Raw genomic sequence first — 16,676 nt, 5'->3', positions numbered from 1 at the left:
TTTTTTCTAAGTTTAAATTCTCGCTGTTTATCATTGGATTTTTTTCTCAGTCCATGAATCATCTCAGTATCTTGATGTTGTACTCTTTCCATTTAGTTTTTCTTAAGTAGAGTGACAAACTGAAACAATATTCAAGGTGGGGATGTACCAGTGAACTGTAAAGTATGAAGATTAGTTTCTAAGACTTAGACTCATATGCTATACCTATGAATCTTTACATTTTGTCTTTTTTAATACTTCTTTGCACTCCTTACTTAATTATAGGTCATACAAGTTTGTTACCATGTAGCCTTTTTTTTTCATCAACCTTTTGTAGTTAAATGAAATTCATCCAGCCTTCTCATTTTCACCCATGATATATAAAACTCTGCATTTTTCTGTTTCTATTGCCATCTCCAATATCAGCAAAGTAGTGCCAGGAACGGATGAAGAAAAGGTCTCATTCACTTGCATCCATTCTTTCATTGTCATGTAAAAACAAAAATAATTTGTCACGTTTAAGCCCACCCCATCTGTTTATCTTAGTCTGCTTGCAGCTGCTTACTTGATCAAACCACCTCACACCACATATTGTCCTCAAACATTTCATTTCCAACACTTCCTCCCTCCTCCATACAACCCTATCTATAGCCCATGCCTCACAACCATAAAACATCGTTGGAACCACTATTCCTTCAAACATACCCATTTTTTGCACTCTGAGATAACGTTCTTGCCTTCCACGCATTCTTCAACACTCCCAGAACCTTTGCCCCCTCCCCCACCCTGTGACTCACTTCCGCTTCCATGATTCCATCTGCTGCTAAGTCTGCTCCCAGATATCTAAAACACTTCTCTTTCTCCAGTTTTTCTCTATTCAAACTTATCTCCCAATTAACATGTCCATCAACCCTACTGAACCTAATACCCTTGCTCTTATTCACATTTACTCTAAACTTTCTCCTTTAACACACTTTTCCAGACTCAGTCACCAACCTCTGCAGTTTCTCACCCGAATCGGCCACTAGAGCTGTATCATTGGCGAACAACAAGTGAGTCACTTCCCAGTCCCTCTCATCCACAACAGACTGCATACTTGCCCCTCTTTCCAAAACTCTTGCATTTACCTCCCTAACCACCCCATCCATAGATAAATTAAATGACCATGGGGACATCACACACCCCTGCCACAAACCGACACTGACGGGGAACCAATCACTCTCCTCTCTTCCTACTTGTACACATGCCTTACCTCCTTGGTAGAAACTTTTCACTGCTTCTAGTAATGTACCTCCCACACCACTTACTCTTCAAACCTTCACACAAAGCATCTCTATCAACCCTATCATGTGCCTTCTCCAGATCCATAAATGCTACATACAAATCCATCTGTTTTTCTATGTATTTCTCACATACATTCTTCAAAGCAAAGACTTGATCCACACATCCTCTACCACTTCTGAAACCACACTATTCTTCCCTAATCTGAAGCTCTGTACATGCCTTCACCCTTTCAATCAATACCCTCCAATTTCCAATACTCAACAAACTTATACTTTGTAGTTTGAATGCTCACCTTTATCCCCTTTGTCTCTGTGCAATGGCACTATGCATGCATTCTGCCAATCCTCAGGCACTTCACCATGGTCCATACTTACAATGAATATCCTTACCAACCAATCAACAACACAGTCACCTCCTTTTTGAATAAATTCCACTGCAGCACCATCCAAACCCACCGCCTTGCCAGATTTCACCTTCTGCAAAGCTTTCACTACCTCTTCTCTCTTTACCAAACCATTCTAACTGACCCTATCACTTCGCACACCAAAACACCCTATATCTACCTCTCTATCATCAAACACATTCAACAAACCTTCAAAATACTCACTCCATCTTCTCACTTCATCACTACCTGTTATTACCTCCCCACTTACCCCCTTCATCGATGTTCCCATTTGTTTTCCTGTCTTACACATGTTATTTACTTCCTTCCAAAACATCTTTTTATTTTCCCTAAAATTTAATGATACTTTCACCCCAACTCTCGCCCTCTTTTTCAACCCTTGCGCCTTCTTAACCTCTTGCCGCTTTCTTTTATACATATTCCAGTCATCTACATGACTTCCCTGCAAGTATCGTCTCTTTCACTAACAACCTTACCTTTTCATCCCACCACCCATTACCCTTTGTAATCTGCCCACCTTCCACCTTTCTCATGCCACTTGCATCTTTTGCACAAGCCATCACTGCTTCCCTAAATACATCCCTTTCCTCACCCACTCCCCTCATGTCATTTGCTCTCTCCTTTTGCCATTCTACACTCAATCTCACCACTTTTTTTCTCTCCAACATTCTCTCTTCTTATCTGAAAACCTCTACAAATCTTCACCACCTCCACAAGATGATCAGACATCCCTCCAGTTGCCCCTCTCAGCACATTAACATCCAAAAGTCTCTTTTACATGCCTATCAATTAATAATTAATCCAGTAATGTCCTATGATCATCTCTCCCACTCATATACTTATACTTTTGTATATCTCTCTTTTTAAACCAGGTATTCCCAATCACCAGTTTTTTTCAGCACACAAATGCACAAGCTCTTCACCATTTCCGTTGATAACACTGAACACCCCATATACACCAGTTATACCCTCAACTGCCATATTACTCACTTTCCCATTTAAATCACCCAACACTATAATCCAGTCTCATGCATCAAAGCTGCTAACACACTCACTCAGCTGCTCCCAAAACACTTGCCTCTCATGATCTTTCTTCTCATGACCAGGTGCATAGGCACCAATAATCATCCATCTCACTCCATCCACTTTCAGTTTTACCCACATCAATCTAGAATTTTCTTTCCTACACTCTTATTACATACTCCCACAACTCCTACTTGAGGAGTAGTGCTACTCCTTCCTTAGCTCTTGCCCTCTCACCAACCCCTGTGTGTGTGTGTGTGTGTGTGTGTGTGTGTGTGTGTGTGTGTGTGTGTGTGTGTGTGAGTGGATGTGTGTTTGTTCTTATGTTTCCTGGTACTACCTCTGACTCTGGAAATGGCGATCAAGTATGAACTTTCTATTTGTTGCTAGGCATATACAGGATACCTTCTTGAAAGCTACCCAGTTGAAAACTGATTTGACATTGAGCTCATGGCTATTTTTCGTGATTAAGCTGATCTGTTACAGAGTTCTTTTTGTAATTCTATGACAGCATGAAATTTAATAATTCAAATGAAGTTTGCATTCATCACTTGTATTTACTTTCGTTCATTATTGCCAAATGATGAATGTAGGGCATTCATGTGCTTTGCTTTAATCATGAATGAATGCCTGATCTCTCACTCAATTCTTTCATCATGTTAAAGAATGACTATGGATTATTAATTCCCATAATGTCTTGAAAGAGGTTTGATAGTGCTGAAAATACACCAAAGGCGATGAGAAAAGTGTCACTTTGGAGGTGAATATGGAAGTGCTTATAGGTAAGTAATAACACTGATGGGAGCATATCTCCATATCAGGTATTTTATAGAGATCCCAATGAATGTTGATTAATTGAAAGCTCTTTCTGTAGAATAAAAATTTGAGTGTTCAACTGGGTATCCCTATATTATCCTATATCTTTTGCTGCATCTCTCTAAACAATATAGTCCAAGCTCTTTCAGTCTGATGGTAGGTTGTACGCTCAAGTCCATTTATTTTACTTGTGAAGTAATTTTGAATTCTCTATGATATGTTTATTTACCTACACATAACTGGTGATCATACAACACAGCAGTAGTCAATTTTACAATTAAATATTTTCATCATTAGTTTTCTTCAAGTGAAAAAAAGATTCTGAGTGCTTGGGGCCTGAACATACAACAGATTGTAAGGCATGTGCTGGAGAGAGTGAAATGGAGCTATGTGGTATCCACGAAGAGATGTACTGCCAATATACTTGCATATGAAGCAGTGAGAGGAAACCAGAGAAAGGTCTGTGGGGACTAATTGTGGATAGGTAACTATCGTTTCAGTGCATTATACATAACAGCTAGAAGATGGATGCAAGTGAAAGAGGCCAGTTCTTTGTCTGCTCTTGATGCTACCTTGCTAACAGGAAAAATGGCAAACATGAAAGAAAATTCACATACATGATCTACCAGGGACTTCTTATCTCATATTGTCTTTTTTATATCTTTGTCTGTGCGTTGGTTATAACATACCCATCCCAGTATACTTTCTCATTCCTAGTTTTCCTAGGTTTCTTGCCAGTTTCATTAGCATTTCTGCCAAAGCAAAATTTTATTTACATTTCTATTTTTTTTTTCACGTGGAATCTGATTTATGTTGTAATTCATTTCACTATCTACAATTTTCATCATTGTTTCTAGTACTTCCATGATCTCTTAGGTTCCATCTCTACACATTACTCTATCATAAGTTCCACAATCTCTTTTGTTTAAGTTTTCTCTATTTCTGTTCTTTATATCTCCCTTAACAATTTGCTTTCCTCCATTTATTGATAATTTAGTTCTTTTTTGGTCTTCTATTTCTCTTCAGTTCTAGACCTCTGTGTAATCCTAAAATTCCTGGAGGGTGTTTGTGTCTACATCTTTCAACCCATTTACATTCTTCATATCTATCACATATTTGCATACTACTGGATGTCTGAATTCCTAATTAATCTTGCCTTCAACATCCCTTTGCATGATAGCTTCCATAATAGAACATCTTTGCACACCAGCAAACAATCATTTTCTCATGAAGCAATGTTTCCATACCTCTTTTCTATTTCTGGTTCAGCTTCCTCTGGTTCCTTGTCTTCTTTGTTCTTTGATTTTTTTTCCAATCTAGACTATGTTCAGTGGTAGCCTAGTAATATAGGAAGTTACTCTGGGAGCAGAAAGACCTGGTGAGGTAGAGGGAGTGAGGTAATGTGACCTAGCCTGAAGACAAACTAGGCTAATTTAGAATTAAACCCCAAGGAAAAAAGTAATTAGGTCTAATGAACCCAACCATCACTATCACTCAAACTCCAGAAAGCAACATCCTTAAGCAGAAAAAAGTTAACACAAAATTAATATAATAAGGCAACCCTTACCATTTACTCAAACATGACACACACCACATGGGTCTACAGTAGCAAGCAACACAGGCTCCGCCTGTTCCACTATTTGCTGTTCCACAAAGATGCTGTAGTTTCACATTGGCTACCATTTGCATGCAACCAATGCAGGTGGGAGGTTCCTAATAAAAAATGAAATTCAAATATCAAAAAATAATATAAACCCTTAAACACAGTTATACATATCACCCTTCTAGAAAAGTGGTAACCATGAAATTACATATATTTTAGATTTTATCTATTTACCTATTCGCTATCATTTACTCCATTTCCAATATTCATGGAGTATATAAACTCCATATACACATAAAGCTTTTATGGGAATTAATTTTGTATTGCTGGGATACCTAATCTTCAACCCTGCAGGCTGACAAAATAGGTAGGAATATCCCAGCTCACAGGATAAACCTGGAACCTTTATCTTTATGCACTGAAATTTGAGAACAAAACTTTTCTCTTTTATCTGTATCTCCTCTCCATCTACAAGCAGTGGATAAACTGCACAATTAGTTGTTTCAAAGGACTGTAAACATATTAATGTACTGATCACAAGACACTTTTACTGAGGTTGAAAATATTGACTGGGCACCTACTTCTCTTGGGTTCTACAGTAATATGCCAGGATACATGATAAATTTTCTCTTAAACTGTATTCCTATGGGCAGAAATACATAAACACCATCTTATATTCAAGATCTATATATATAAGTATAATAATAATAATAATCCCTTCCAGTTTTTACTTTTCCAAAGGGGGAACTGAGAAGGGGGCCAACTGAGGATTTTCCCTCTAAGGCTCAGTCCTCTGTTCTTGGTGCTGCCTCGCTAATGCAGGAAATGCCAAATGTGTATGAAAAATGATGTATGAAATAATAATAACAGGTGATAACAGGTATAGATGAAGTGAGAAGGAGATGGAGTGAGCATTTTGAAGGTTTGTTGAATGTGTTTGATGATAGAGTGGAAGATATACGGTGTTTTGGTCGGGGTGGTGTGTGAAGTGGGAGGGTCAGGGGGAATGATTTGGTAAACAGAGAAGAGGTAATGAAAGCTTTGCAGATGAAATCAGGCAAGGTGGCAGGTTTGAATGGTACTACTGTGGAATTTATTGAAAAAGGGAGTGACTGTGTTGTCTATTAGTTGGTAAGGATATTCAATGTATGTATGGATCATGGTGAAGTGCCTGAGGATTGACGGAATGCATGCATAGTGCCATTGTGCAAAGGCAAGGAGGATAAAGGTGAGTGGGCAAGCTACAGAGGCATAAGTTTGTTGAATATTCCTGGGATATTATATGGGAGGGTGTTGACCGAGAGGGTGAAGGCACGTACATAGCATCAGATTGGGGAAGAGCAGTGTGGTTCCTGAAGTGGTAGGTGAAGTGTGGATCAGGTGTTTGCTTTGAAGAATGTGTGTGAGAAACAGCAATTATGTATTGTTTTTTTTTTTTTTTTTTTTTTTTGCTTTGTCGCTGTCTCCCGCGTTTGCGAGGTAACACAAGGAAACAGACGAAAGAAATGGCCCAACCCACCCCCATACACATGTATATACATACGTCCACACACGCAAATATACATACCTACACAGCTTTCCATGGTTTACCCCAGACGCTTCACATGCCCTGATTCAATCCACTGACAGCACGTCAACCCTGGTATACCACATCGATCCAATTCACTCTATTCCTTGCCCTCCTTTCACCCTCCTGCATGTTCAGGCCCCGATCACACAAAATCTTTTTCACTCCATCTTTCCACCTCCAATTTGGTCTCCCACTTCTCCTCGTTCCCTCCACCTCCGACACATATATCCTCTTGGTCAATCTTTCCTCACTCATTCTCTCCATGTGCCCAAACCATTTCAAAACACCCTCTTCTGCTCTCTCAACCACGCTCTTTTTATTTCCACACATCTCTCTTACCCTTACGTTACTTACTTGATCAAACCACCTCACACCACACATTGTCCTCAAACATCTCATTTCCAGCACATCCATCCTCCTGCACACAACTCTATCCATAGCCCACGCCTCACAACCATACAACATTGTTGGAACCACTATTCCTTCAAACATACCCATTTTTGCTTTCCGAGATAATGTTCTCGACTTCCACACATTCTTCAAGGCTCCCAGGATTTTCGCCCCCTCCCCCACCCTATGATCCACTTCCACTTCCATGGTTCCATCTGCTGCCAGATCCACTCCCAAATATCTAAAACACTTTACTTCCTCCAGTTTTTCTCCATTCAAATTTACCTCCCAATTGACTTGACCCTCAACCCTACTGTACCTAATTTACCTTGCTCTTATTCACATTTACTCTTAACTTTCTTCTTTCACACACTTTAACAAACTCAGTCACCAGCTTCTGCAGTTTCTCACATGAATCAGCCACCAGCGCTGTATCATCAACAAACAACAACTGACACACTTCCCAAGCTCTCTCATCCCCAACACACTTCATACTTGCCCCTCTTTCCAAAACTCTTGCATTCACCTCCCTAACAACCCCATCCATAAACAAATTAAAGAACCATGGAGACATCACACACCCCTGCCGCAAACCTACATTCACTGAGAACCAATCACTTTCCTCTCTTCCTACACGTACACATGTATTATGTATAATAATAAAAAATAATTATATATTCCCTTTTTTGAAAATTAATATGCATACATTTATATCCCTGGTGATAGGGAAGAAAGAATACTTCCCTTATATTCCCTGCGTGTCGCAGAAGGCGACTAAAGGGGGAGGGAGTGGGGCCTGGAATCATTCCCTCCCATTTTTTAAGTTTCCAAAAGAAGGAACAGAGAAGGGGGCCAAGTGAGGATATTCCCTCTAAAGCTCAGTCCTTTGTTCTTAACACTACCTCGCTAATGTGGGAAATGGGGAATATGTATGAAAAACATACCAGGTAGTGATGAAGTGAGGAGATGGAGTGAGTATTTTGAAGATTTGTTGGATGTGTTTAATGATAGAGTGGCAGATATAGGGTGTTTTGGTCGGGGTGGTGTGCGAAGTGAGAGGGTGTTTTGGTTGGGGTGGTGTGCGAAGTGAGAGGGTAAGGGAGAATGGTATGGTAAAGAGAAAAGAGATAGTGAAAACTCTGCATAAGATGAAATCCAGCAAGGCGGTGGGTTTGGATGGTCCTGCAGTGGAATTTATTAAAAAATGGGATGATTGTGTTGTTGACTGGTTGGTAAGGATATTCAATGTATGTATGACTCATGGTGAGGTGCCTGAGGATTGGCAGAATGCATGCATAGTGTCATTGTACAAAGGCAAAGGGGATAAAGGTGAGTGTTCAAACTACAGAGGCATAAGTTTGTTTAGTATGCCTGGGAAATTACATGGGATAGTACTGATTGCGGGTGAAGGCATGTACAGAGCATCAGATTCGGGATGAGCAGTGTGGTTTCAGAAGTGGTTGAGGATGTGTGGATTAGGTGTTTGCTTTGCAGAATGTATGTCAGAAATACTTAGAAAAACAGATGGATTTGTATGTAGCATTTATGGATCTGGAAAAGGCATATGATAGGGTTAATAGAGATGCTTTGTTCAAGGTTTTAAGAGTAAGTGGTGTGGGAGATAAGTTGCTAGAAGCAGTGAAAAGTTTTTACCAAGGATGTAAGGCATGTGTATAAGCAGGAAGAGAGGAGAATGATTGGTTCCCAGTGAATGTCGATTTGCGGCAGGGGTGTATGATGTCCCCATAGTTGTTTAATTTGTTTATGGATGGGGTGGTTAGGGAGGTAAGTGCAAGAATTTTGCAGAGAGGGGCGGGTATGCAATCTGTTGTGAATGAGAGGGCCTGAAAAGTGAGTCAGTTGACGTTCACCAATTATACAGCCCTAGTGGCTGATTCATGTGAGAAACTTCAGAGGTTGGTGACTGAGTTTGGAAAAAATGTGTGAAAGGAGAAAGTTGAGAGTGAATGTGAATTAGAGCAAGGTTATTAGGTTCAGTAGGGTTGAGGGACAAGTTAATTGGGATGTAAGTTTGGATGGAGAAAAATTGGAGGAAGTGAAGTGTTTTTGATATTTGGGAGTGGACTCAGCAGCAAATAAAACCATGGATGCAGAAGCGAGTCACAGGTGGGGCTGGGGGCGAAGGTTCTGGGAGTAACAAAGAATGTGTGGAAGGAGAGCAAAAATGAGGATGTATGAAGGAATAGTAGTTCCAACAATGTTATATGGTTGTACGGAGGAGGGTGGATGTGTTGTAAATAAAATGTTTGAGGACATTATGAGGTGTGAGGTGGTTTGATCGAATAAGTAATGTAAGGATAACAGAGATGAGTGGAAATAAAAAGAGTGTTGTTGAGAGAGCAGAAGAGGGTGTGTTGAAATGGTCTGGACATATGGAGAGAATGAGTGAGGAAGGATTGACAAAGAGGATATATGTGTCAGAGGTTGTGGGAACAAGAAGCAGGAGACCAAATTGGAGGTGGAAGGATGGAGTTTGGTATACCAGGGTCAACGTGCTGTCAATGGACTGAATGTGTGGAAGGACGGAACATTATCTCGGAGAGTAAAAATGGGGATGTTTAAAGGAATAGTAGGTCCAACAATGTTATATGATTGTATGGAGGAGAGTGGATGTATTGTAAATGAAATGTTTGAGGACATTATGTGGTGTGAGGTGGTTTGATTGAGTAAGTAATGTAAGGGTAAGAGAGATTTGGGGAAATAAAAAGTGTTGATGAGAGAGCAGAAGAGGGTGTGTTGAAATGGTTTGGACATACGGAGAGAATGAGTAAGGAAAGATTGACAAAGAGGATATATATGTCAGAGCTGGTAGGAATAAGGAGATGCAGGAGACCAAATAGGAGGTGGAAGGATGGAGTGCGGTATACCAAGATTGACATGCTGTCAATGGACTGAACTGGGCATGTGAAGTGTCTAGGGTAAACCGTGGAAAGGTCTGTGGGGCCCAGATGTGGATCGGGAGCCGTGATTTCAGTTCACTACACGACAGCTAAAGACTGAGTGTGAAAGATTGTGACCTTTTTTCTCTTTTCCTGGCGCTAGCTTGCTGGGGTGCGGGGTGGATGCTGTTTTCTGTGTGGCAGGGTAGCAACATGAATGGATGAAGACAAGCAAGTATGAATATGTAACTGTGTATATATGTATATGTCTGTGTATGTACATGGTGATATGTATACGTGCATGTATGGGCATTTATGTATATGTATGTTATTTTTTTTTTTCTTTTTTTGTCGCTGTCTCCCGCGTTTGCGAGGTAGCGCAAGGAAACAGACGAAAGAAATGGCCCAACCCACCCCCATACACATGTATATACATAAGTCCACACACGCAAATATACATACCTACACAGCTTTCCATGGTTTACCCCAGACGCTTCACATGCCTTGATTCAATCCACTGACAGCACGTCAACCCCGGTATACCACATCACTCCAATTCACTCTATTCCTTGCCCTCGTTTCACCCTCCTGCATGTTCAGGCCCCGATCACACAAAATCTTTTTCACTCCATCTTTCCACCTCCAATTTGGTCTCCCTCTTCTCCTCGTTCCCTCCATCTCCGACACATATATCCTCTTGGTCAATCTTTCCTCACTCATTCTCTCCATGTGCCCAAACCATTTCAAAACACCCTCTTCTGCTCTCTCAACCACGCTCTTTTTATTTCCACACATCTCTCTTACCCTTACGTTACTTACTTGATCAAACCACCTCACACCACACATTGTCCTCAAACATCTCATTTCCAGCACATCCATCCTCCTGCGCACAACATTATCCATAGTCCACGCCTCGCAACCATACAACATTGTTGGAACCACTATTCCTTCAAACATACCCATTTTTGCTTTCCGAGATAATGTTCTCGACTTCCACACATTCTTCAAGACCCCCAGAATTTTCGCCCCCTCCCCCACCCTATGATCCACTTCTGCTTCCATGTTTCCATCCGCTGCCAGATCCACTCCCAGATATCTAAAACACTTCACTTCCTCCAGTTTTTCTCCATTCAAACTCACCTCCCAATTGACTTGACCCTCAACCCTACTGTACCTAATAACCTTGCTCTTATTCACATTTACTCTTAACTTTCTTCTTTCACACACTTTACCAAACTCAGTCACCAGCTTCTGCAGTTTCTCACATGAATCAGCCACCAGCGCTGTATCATCAGCGAACAACAACTGACTCACTTCCCAAGCTCTCTCATCCCCAACAGACTTCATACTTGCCCCTCTTTCCAAAACTCTTGCATTCACCTCCCTAACAACCCCATCCATAAATAAATTAAACAACCATGGAGACATCACACACCCCTGCCGCAAACCTACATTCACTGAGAACCAATCACTTTCCTCTCTTCCTACACGTACACATGCCTTACATCCTCGATAAAAACTTTTCACTGCTTCTAACAACTTGCCTCCCACACCATATATTCTTAATACCTTCCACAGAGCATCTCTATCAACTCTATCATATGCCTTCTCCAGATCCATAAATGCTACATACAAATCCATTTGCTTTTCTAAGTATTTCTCACATACATTCTTCAAAGCAAACACCTGATCCACACATCCTCTACCACTTCTGAAACCACACTGCTCTTCCCCAATCTGATGCTCTGTACATGCCTTCACCCTCTCAATCAATACCCTCCCATATAATTTGCCAGGAATACTCAACAAACTTCTAACTCTGTAATTTGAGCACTCACTCTTATCCCCTTTGCCTTTGTACAATGGACACTATGCACGCATTCCGCCAATCCTCAGGCACCTCACCATGAGTCATACATACATTAAATAACCTTACCAACCAGTCAACAATACAGTCACCCCCTTTTTTAATAAATTCCACTGCAATACCATCCAAACCTGCTGCCTTCCCGGCTTTCATCTTCCGCAAAGCTTTTACTACCTCTTCTCTGTTTATCAAATCATTTTCCCTAACCCTCGCACTTTGCACACCACCTCGACCAAAACACCCTATATCTGCCACTCTATCATCAAACACATTCAACAAACCTTCAAAATACTCACTCCATCTCCTTCTCACATCACCACTACTTGTCATCACCTCCCCATTTGCGCCCTTCACTGAAGTTCCCATTTGCTCCCTTGTCTTACGCACTTTATTTACCTCCTTCCAGAACATCTTTTTATTCTCCCTAAAATTTAATGATACTCTCTCACCCTAACTCTCATTTGCCCCTTTTTTTCACCTCTTGCACCTTTCTCTTGACCTCCTGTCTCTTTCTTTTATACGTCTCCCACTCAATTTCATTTTTTCCCTGCAAAAATCGTCCAAATGCCTCTCTCTTCTCTTTCACTAATACTCTTACTTCTTCATCCCACCACTCACCATACATCCCACCCTACATATGTATGTATGTATATTTTTTTTTTTATTATTATTATTATACTTTGTCGCTGTCTCCCGCATTTGCGAGGTAGCGCAAGGAAACAGACGAAAGAAATGGCCCAACCCCCCCCATACACATGTATATACATACGCCCACACACGCAAATATACATACCTACACAGTTTTCCATGGTTTACCCCAGACGCTTCACATGCCTTGATTCAATCCACTGACAGCACGTCAACCCCGGTATACCACATCGCTCCAATTCACTCTATTCCTTGCCCTCCTTTCACCCTCCTGCATGTTCAGGCCCCGATCACACAAAATCTTTTTCACTCCATCTTTCCACCTCCAATTTGGTCTCCCTCTTCTCCTTGTTCCCTCCACCTCCGACACATATATCCTCTTGGTCAATCTTTCCTCACTCATCCTCTCCATATGCCCAAACCACTTCAAAACACCCTCTTCTGCTCTCTCAACCACGCTCTTTTTATTTCCACACATCTCTCTTACCCTTACGTTGCTCACTCGATCAAACCACCTCACACCACACATTGTCCTCAAACATCTCATTTCCAGCACATCCATCCTCCTGCGCACAACTCTATCCATAGCCCACGCCTCGCAACCATACAACATTGTTGGAACCACTATTCCTTCAAACATACCCATTTTTGCTTTCCGAGATAATGTTCTCGACTTCCACACATTCTTCAAGGCCCCCAGGATGTAAATATATATATATATATATATATATATATATATATATATATATATATATATATATATATATATATATATATATATATATTTTCAGAAAAGAAGAGTGAATGTTGGGGTGAAGAGGGTGGTGAGAGTAAGTGAGCTTGGGAAGGAGACTTGTGTGAGGAAGTACCAGGAGAGACTGAGTACAGAATGGAAAAAGGTGAGAACAATGGAAATAAGGGGAGTGGGGGAGGAATGGGATGTATTTAGGGAATCAGTGATGGATTGCACAAAAGATGCTTGTGGCATGAGAAGAGTGGGAGGTGGGTTGATTAGAAAGGGTAGTGAGTGGTGGGATGAAGAAGTAAGAGTATTAGTGAAAGAGAAGAGAGAGGCATTTGGATGATTTTTGCAGGGAAAAAATGCAATTGAGTGGGAGACGTATAAAAGAAAGAGACAGGAGGTCAAGAGAAAGGTGCAAGAGGTGAAAAAAAGGGCAAATGAGAGTTGGGGTGAGAGAGTATCATTAAATTTTAGGGAGAATAAAAAGATGTTCTGGAAGGAGGTAAATAAAGTGCGTAAGACAAGGGAGCAAATGGGAACTTCAGTGAAGGGCGTAAATGGGGAGGTGATAACAAGTAGTGGTGATGTGAGGAGATGGAGTGAGTATTTTGAAGGTTTGTTGAATGTGTTTGATGATAGAGTGGCAGATATAGGGTGTTTTGGTCGAGGTGGTGTGCAAAGTGAGAGGGTTAGGGAAGATGATTTGGTAAACAGAGAAGAGGTAGTAAAAGCTTTGCGGAAGATGAAAGCTGGCAAGGCAGCGGGTTTGGATGGTATTGCAGTGGAATTTATTAAAAAAGGGGTGACTGCATTGTTGACTGGTTGGTAAGGTTATTTAATGCATGTATGACTCATGGTGAGGTGCCTGAGGATTGGCGGAATGCGTGCATAGTGCCATTGTACGAAGGCAAAGGGGATAAGAGTGAGTGCTCAAATTACAGAGGTATAAGTTTGTTGAGTATTCCTGGCAAATTATATGGGAGGGTATTGATTGAGAGGGTGAAGGCATGTACAGAGCATCAGATTGGGGAAGAGCAGTGTGGTTTCAGAAGTGGTAGAGGATGTGTGGATCAGGTGTTTGCTTTGAAGAATGTATGTGAGAAATACTTAGAAAAGCAAATGGATTTGTATGTAGCATTCATGGATCTGGAGAAGGCATATGATAGAGTTGATAGAGATGCTCTGTGGAAGGTATTAAGAATATATGGTGTGGGAGGCAAGTTGTTAGAAGCAGTGAAAAGTTTTTATCGAGGATGTAAGGCATGTATACGTGTAGGAAGAGAGGAAAGTGATTGGTTCTCAGTGAATGTAGGTTTGCGGCAGGGGTGTGTAATGTCTCCATGGTTGTTTATTTTGTTTATGGATGGGGTTGTTAGGGAGGTGAATGCAAGAGTTTTGGAAAGAGGGGCAAGTATGAAGTCTGTTGGGGATGAGAGAGCTTGGGAAGTGAGTCAGTTGCTGTTCGCTGATGATACAGCGCTGGTGGCTGATTCATGTGAGAAACTGCAGAAGCTGGTGACTGAGTTTGGTAAAGTGTGTGAAAGAAGAAAGTTAAGAGTAAATGTGAATAAGAGCAAGGTTATTAGGTACAGTAGGGTTGAGGGTCAAGTCAATTGGGAGGTGAGTTTGAATGGAGAAAAACTGGAGGAAGTGAAGTGTTTTAGATATCTGGGAGTGGATCTGGCAGCGGATGGAACCATGGAAGCGGAAGTGGATCATAGGGTGGGGGAGGGGGCGAAAATTCTGGGAGCCTTGAAGAATGTGTGGAAGTCGAGAACATTATCTCGGAAAGCAAAAATGGGTATGTTTGAAGGAATAGTGGTTCCAACAATGTTGTATGGTTGCAAGGCGTGGGCTATGGATAGAGTTGTGCGCAGGAGGATGGATGTGCTGGAAATGAGATGTTTGAGGACAATGTGTGGTGTGAGGTCGTTTGATCGAGTAAGTAACGTAAGGGTAAGAGAGATGTGTGGAAATGAAAAGAGCGTGGTTGAGAGAGCAGAAGAGGGTGTTTTGAAATGGTTTGGGCACATGGAGAGAATGAGTGAGGAAAGATTGACCAAGAGGATATATGTGTCGGAGGTGGAGGGAACGAGGAGAAGAGGGAGACCAAAATGGAGGTGGAGAGATGGAGTGAAAAAGATTTTGTGTGATCGGGGCCTGAACATGCAGGAGGGTGAAAAGAGGGCAAGGAATAGAGTGAATTGGAGCGATGTGGTATACCGGGGTTGACGTGCTGTCAGTGGATTGAATCAAGGCATGTGAAGCGTCTGGGGTAATCCATGGAAAGCTGTGTAGGTATGTATATTTGCGTGTGTGGACGTATGTATATACATGTGTATGGGGGTGGGTTGGGCCATTTCTTTTCGTCTGTTTCCTTGCGCTACCTCGCAAACGCGGGAGACAGCGACAAAGCAAAAAAAAAAAAAAAATATATATATATATATATATATATATATATATATATATATATATATATATATATATATATATATTTATACACATATATATACACATATATATATATATTGTTGTTAGAAGCAGTGAAAAGTTTTTATCGAGGATGTAAGGCATGTGTACGTGTAGGAAGAGAGGAAAGTGATTGGTTCTCAGTGAATGTAGGTTTGCGGCAGGGGTGTGTGATGTCTCCATGGTTGTTTAATTTGTTTATGGATGGGGTTGTTAGGGAGGTAAATGCAAGAGTTTTGGAAAGAGGGGCAAGTATGAAGTCTGTTGGGGATGAGAGAGCTTGGAAAGTGAGTCAGTTGTTGTTCGCTGATGATACAGCGCTGGTGGCTGATTCATGTGAGAAACTGCAGAAGCTGGTGACTGAGTTTGGTAAAGTGTCTGAAAGAAGAAAGTTAAGAGTAAATGTGAATAAGAGCAAGGTTATTAGGTACAGTAGGGTTGAGGGTCAAGTCAATTGGGAGGTGAGTTTGAATGGAGAAAAACTGGAGGAAGTGAAGTGTTTTAGATATCTGGGAGTGGATCTGGCAGCGGATGGAACCATGGAAGCGGAAGTGGATCATAGGGTGGGGGAGGGGGCGAAAATTCTGGGAGCCTTGAAGAATGTGTGGAAGTCGAGAACATTATCTCAGAAAGCAAAAATGGGTAAGTTTGAAGGAATAGTGGTTCCAACAATGTTGTATGGTTGCGAGGCGTTGACTATGGATAGAGTTGTGTGCAGGAGGATGGATGTGCTGGAAATGAGATGTTTAAGGACAATGTGTGGTGTGAGGTGGTTTGATCGAGTAAGTAACGTAAGGGTAAGAAAGATGTGTGGAAATAAAAAGAGCATGGTTGAGAGAGCAGAAGAGGGTGTTTTGAAATGGTTTGGGCGCATGGAGAGAATATGTGAGGAGAGATTGACCATGAGGATATATATGTCGGAGGTGGAGAGAACGAGAAGTGGGAGACCAAATTGGAGGTGGAAAGATGGAGTGAAAAAGAT

The 16,676-nt window shown here is 41.2% G+C and overlaps 2 protein-coding genes across 5 annotated transcripts in view; one reads left to right on the top strand and one right to left on the bottom strand.

The window, feature by feature from the left end:
- Positions 1 to 16,676, bottom strand: part of LOC139762739 (transmembrane protein 129) — a 209,300-nt gene that overhangs the window by 26,339 nt on the left and 166,285 nt on the right. For 2 of the 4 annotated variants that reach the window (XR_011715819.1, XM_071687813.1), the window contains one exon: positions 5,073 to 5,218. The exons of the other annotated variants lie outside the window; for them this stretch is intronic. Coding sequence is in view for 1 of the 2 variants with exons in the window: in XM_071687813.1 (XP_071543914.1) it covers positions 5,073 to 5,218 (146 nt within the window). In the remaining variant the exon portion in view is untranslated. The remainder of the gene's footprint in view (positions 1 to 5,072; positions 5,219 to 16,676) is intronic. 4 annotated transcript variants of the gene reach the window in all.
- Positions 1 to 16,676, top strand: part of LOC139762741 (26S proteasome non-ATPase regulatory subunit 9) — a 161,338-nt gene that overhangs the window by 36,086 nt on the left and 108,576 nt on the right. The window lies entirely within an intron of this gene.

The sequence above is a fragment of the Panulirus ornatus genome, chromosome 44 (genome assembly GCF_036320965.1).
Source record: "Panulirus ornatus isolate Po-2019 chromosome 44, ASM3632096v1, whole genome shotgun sequence".
Classification (NCBI taxonomy): Eukaryota; Metazoa; Arthropoda; class Malacostraca; order Decapoda; family Palinuridae; genus Panulirus; species Panulirus ornatus.
Note: the sequence above shows the minus strand (reverse complement) of the source record. Positions and strands in the feature narration are given on the sequence as shown.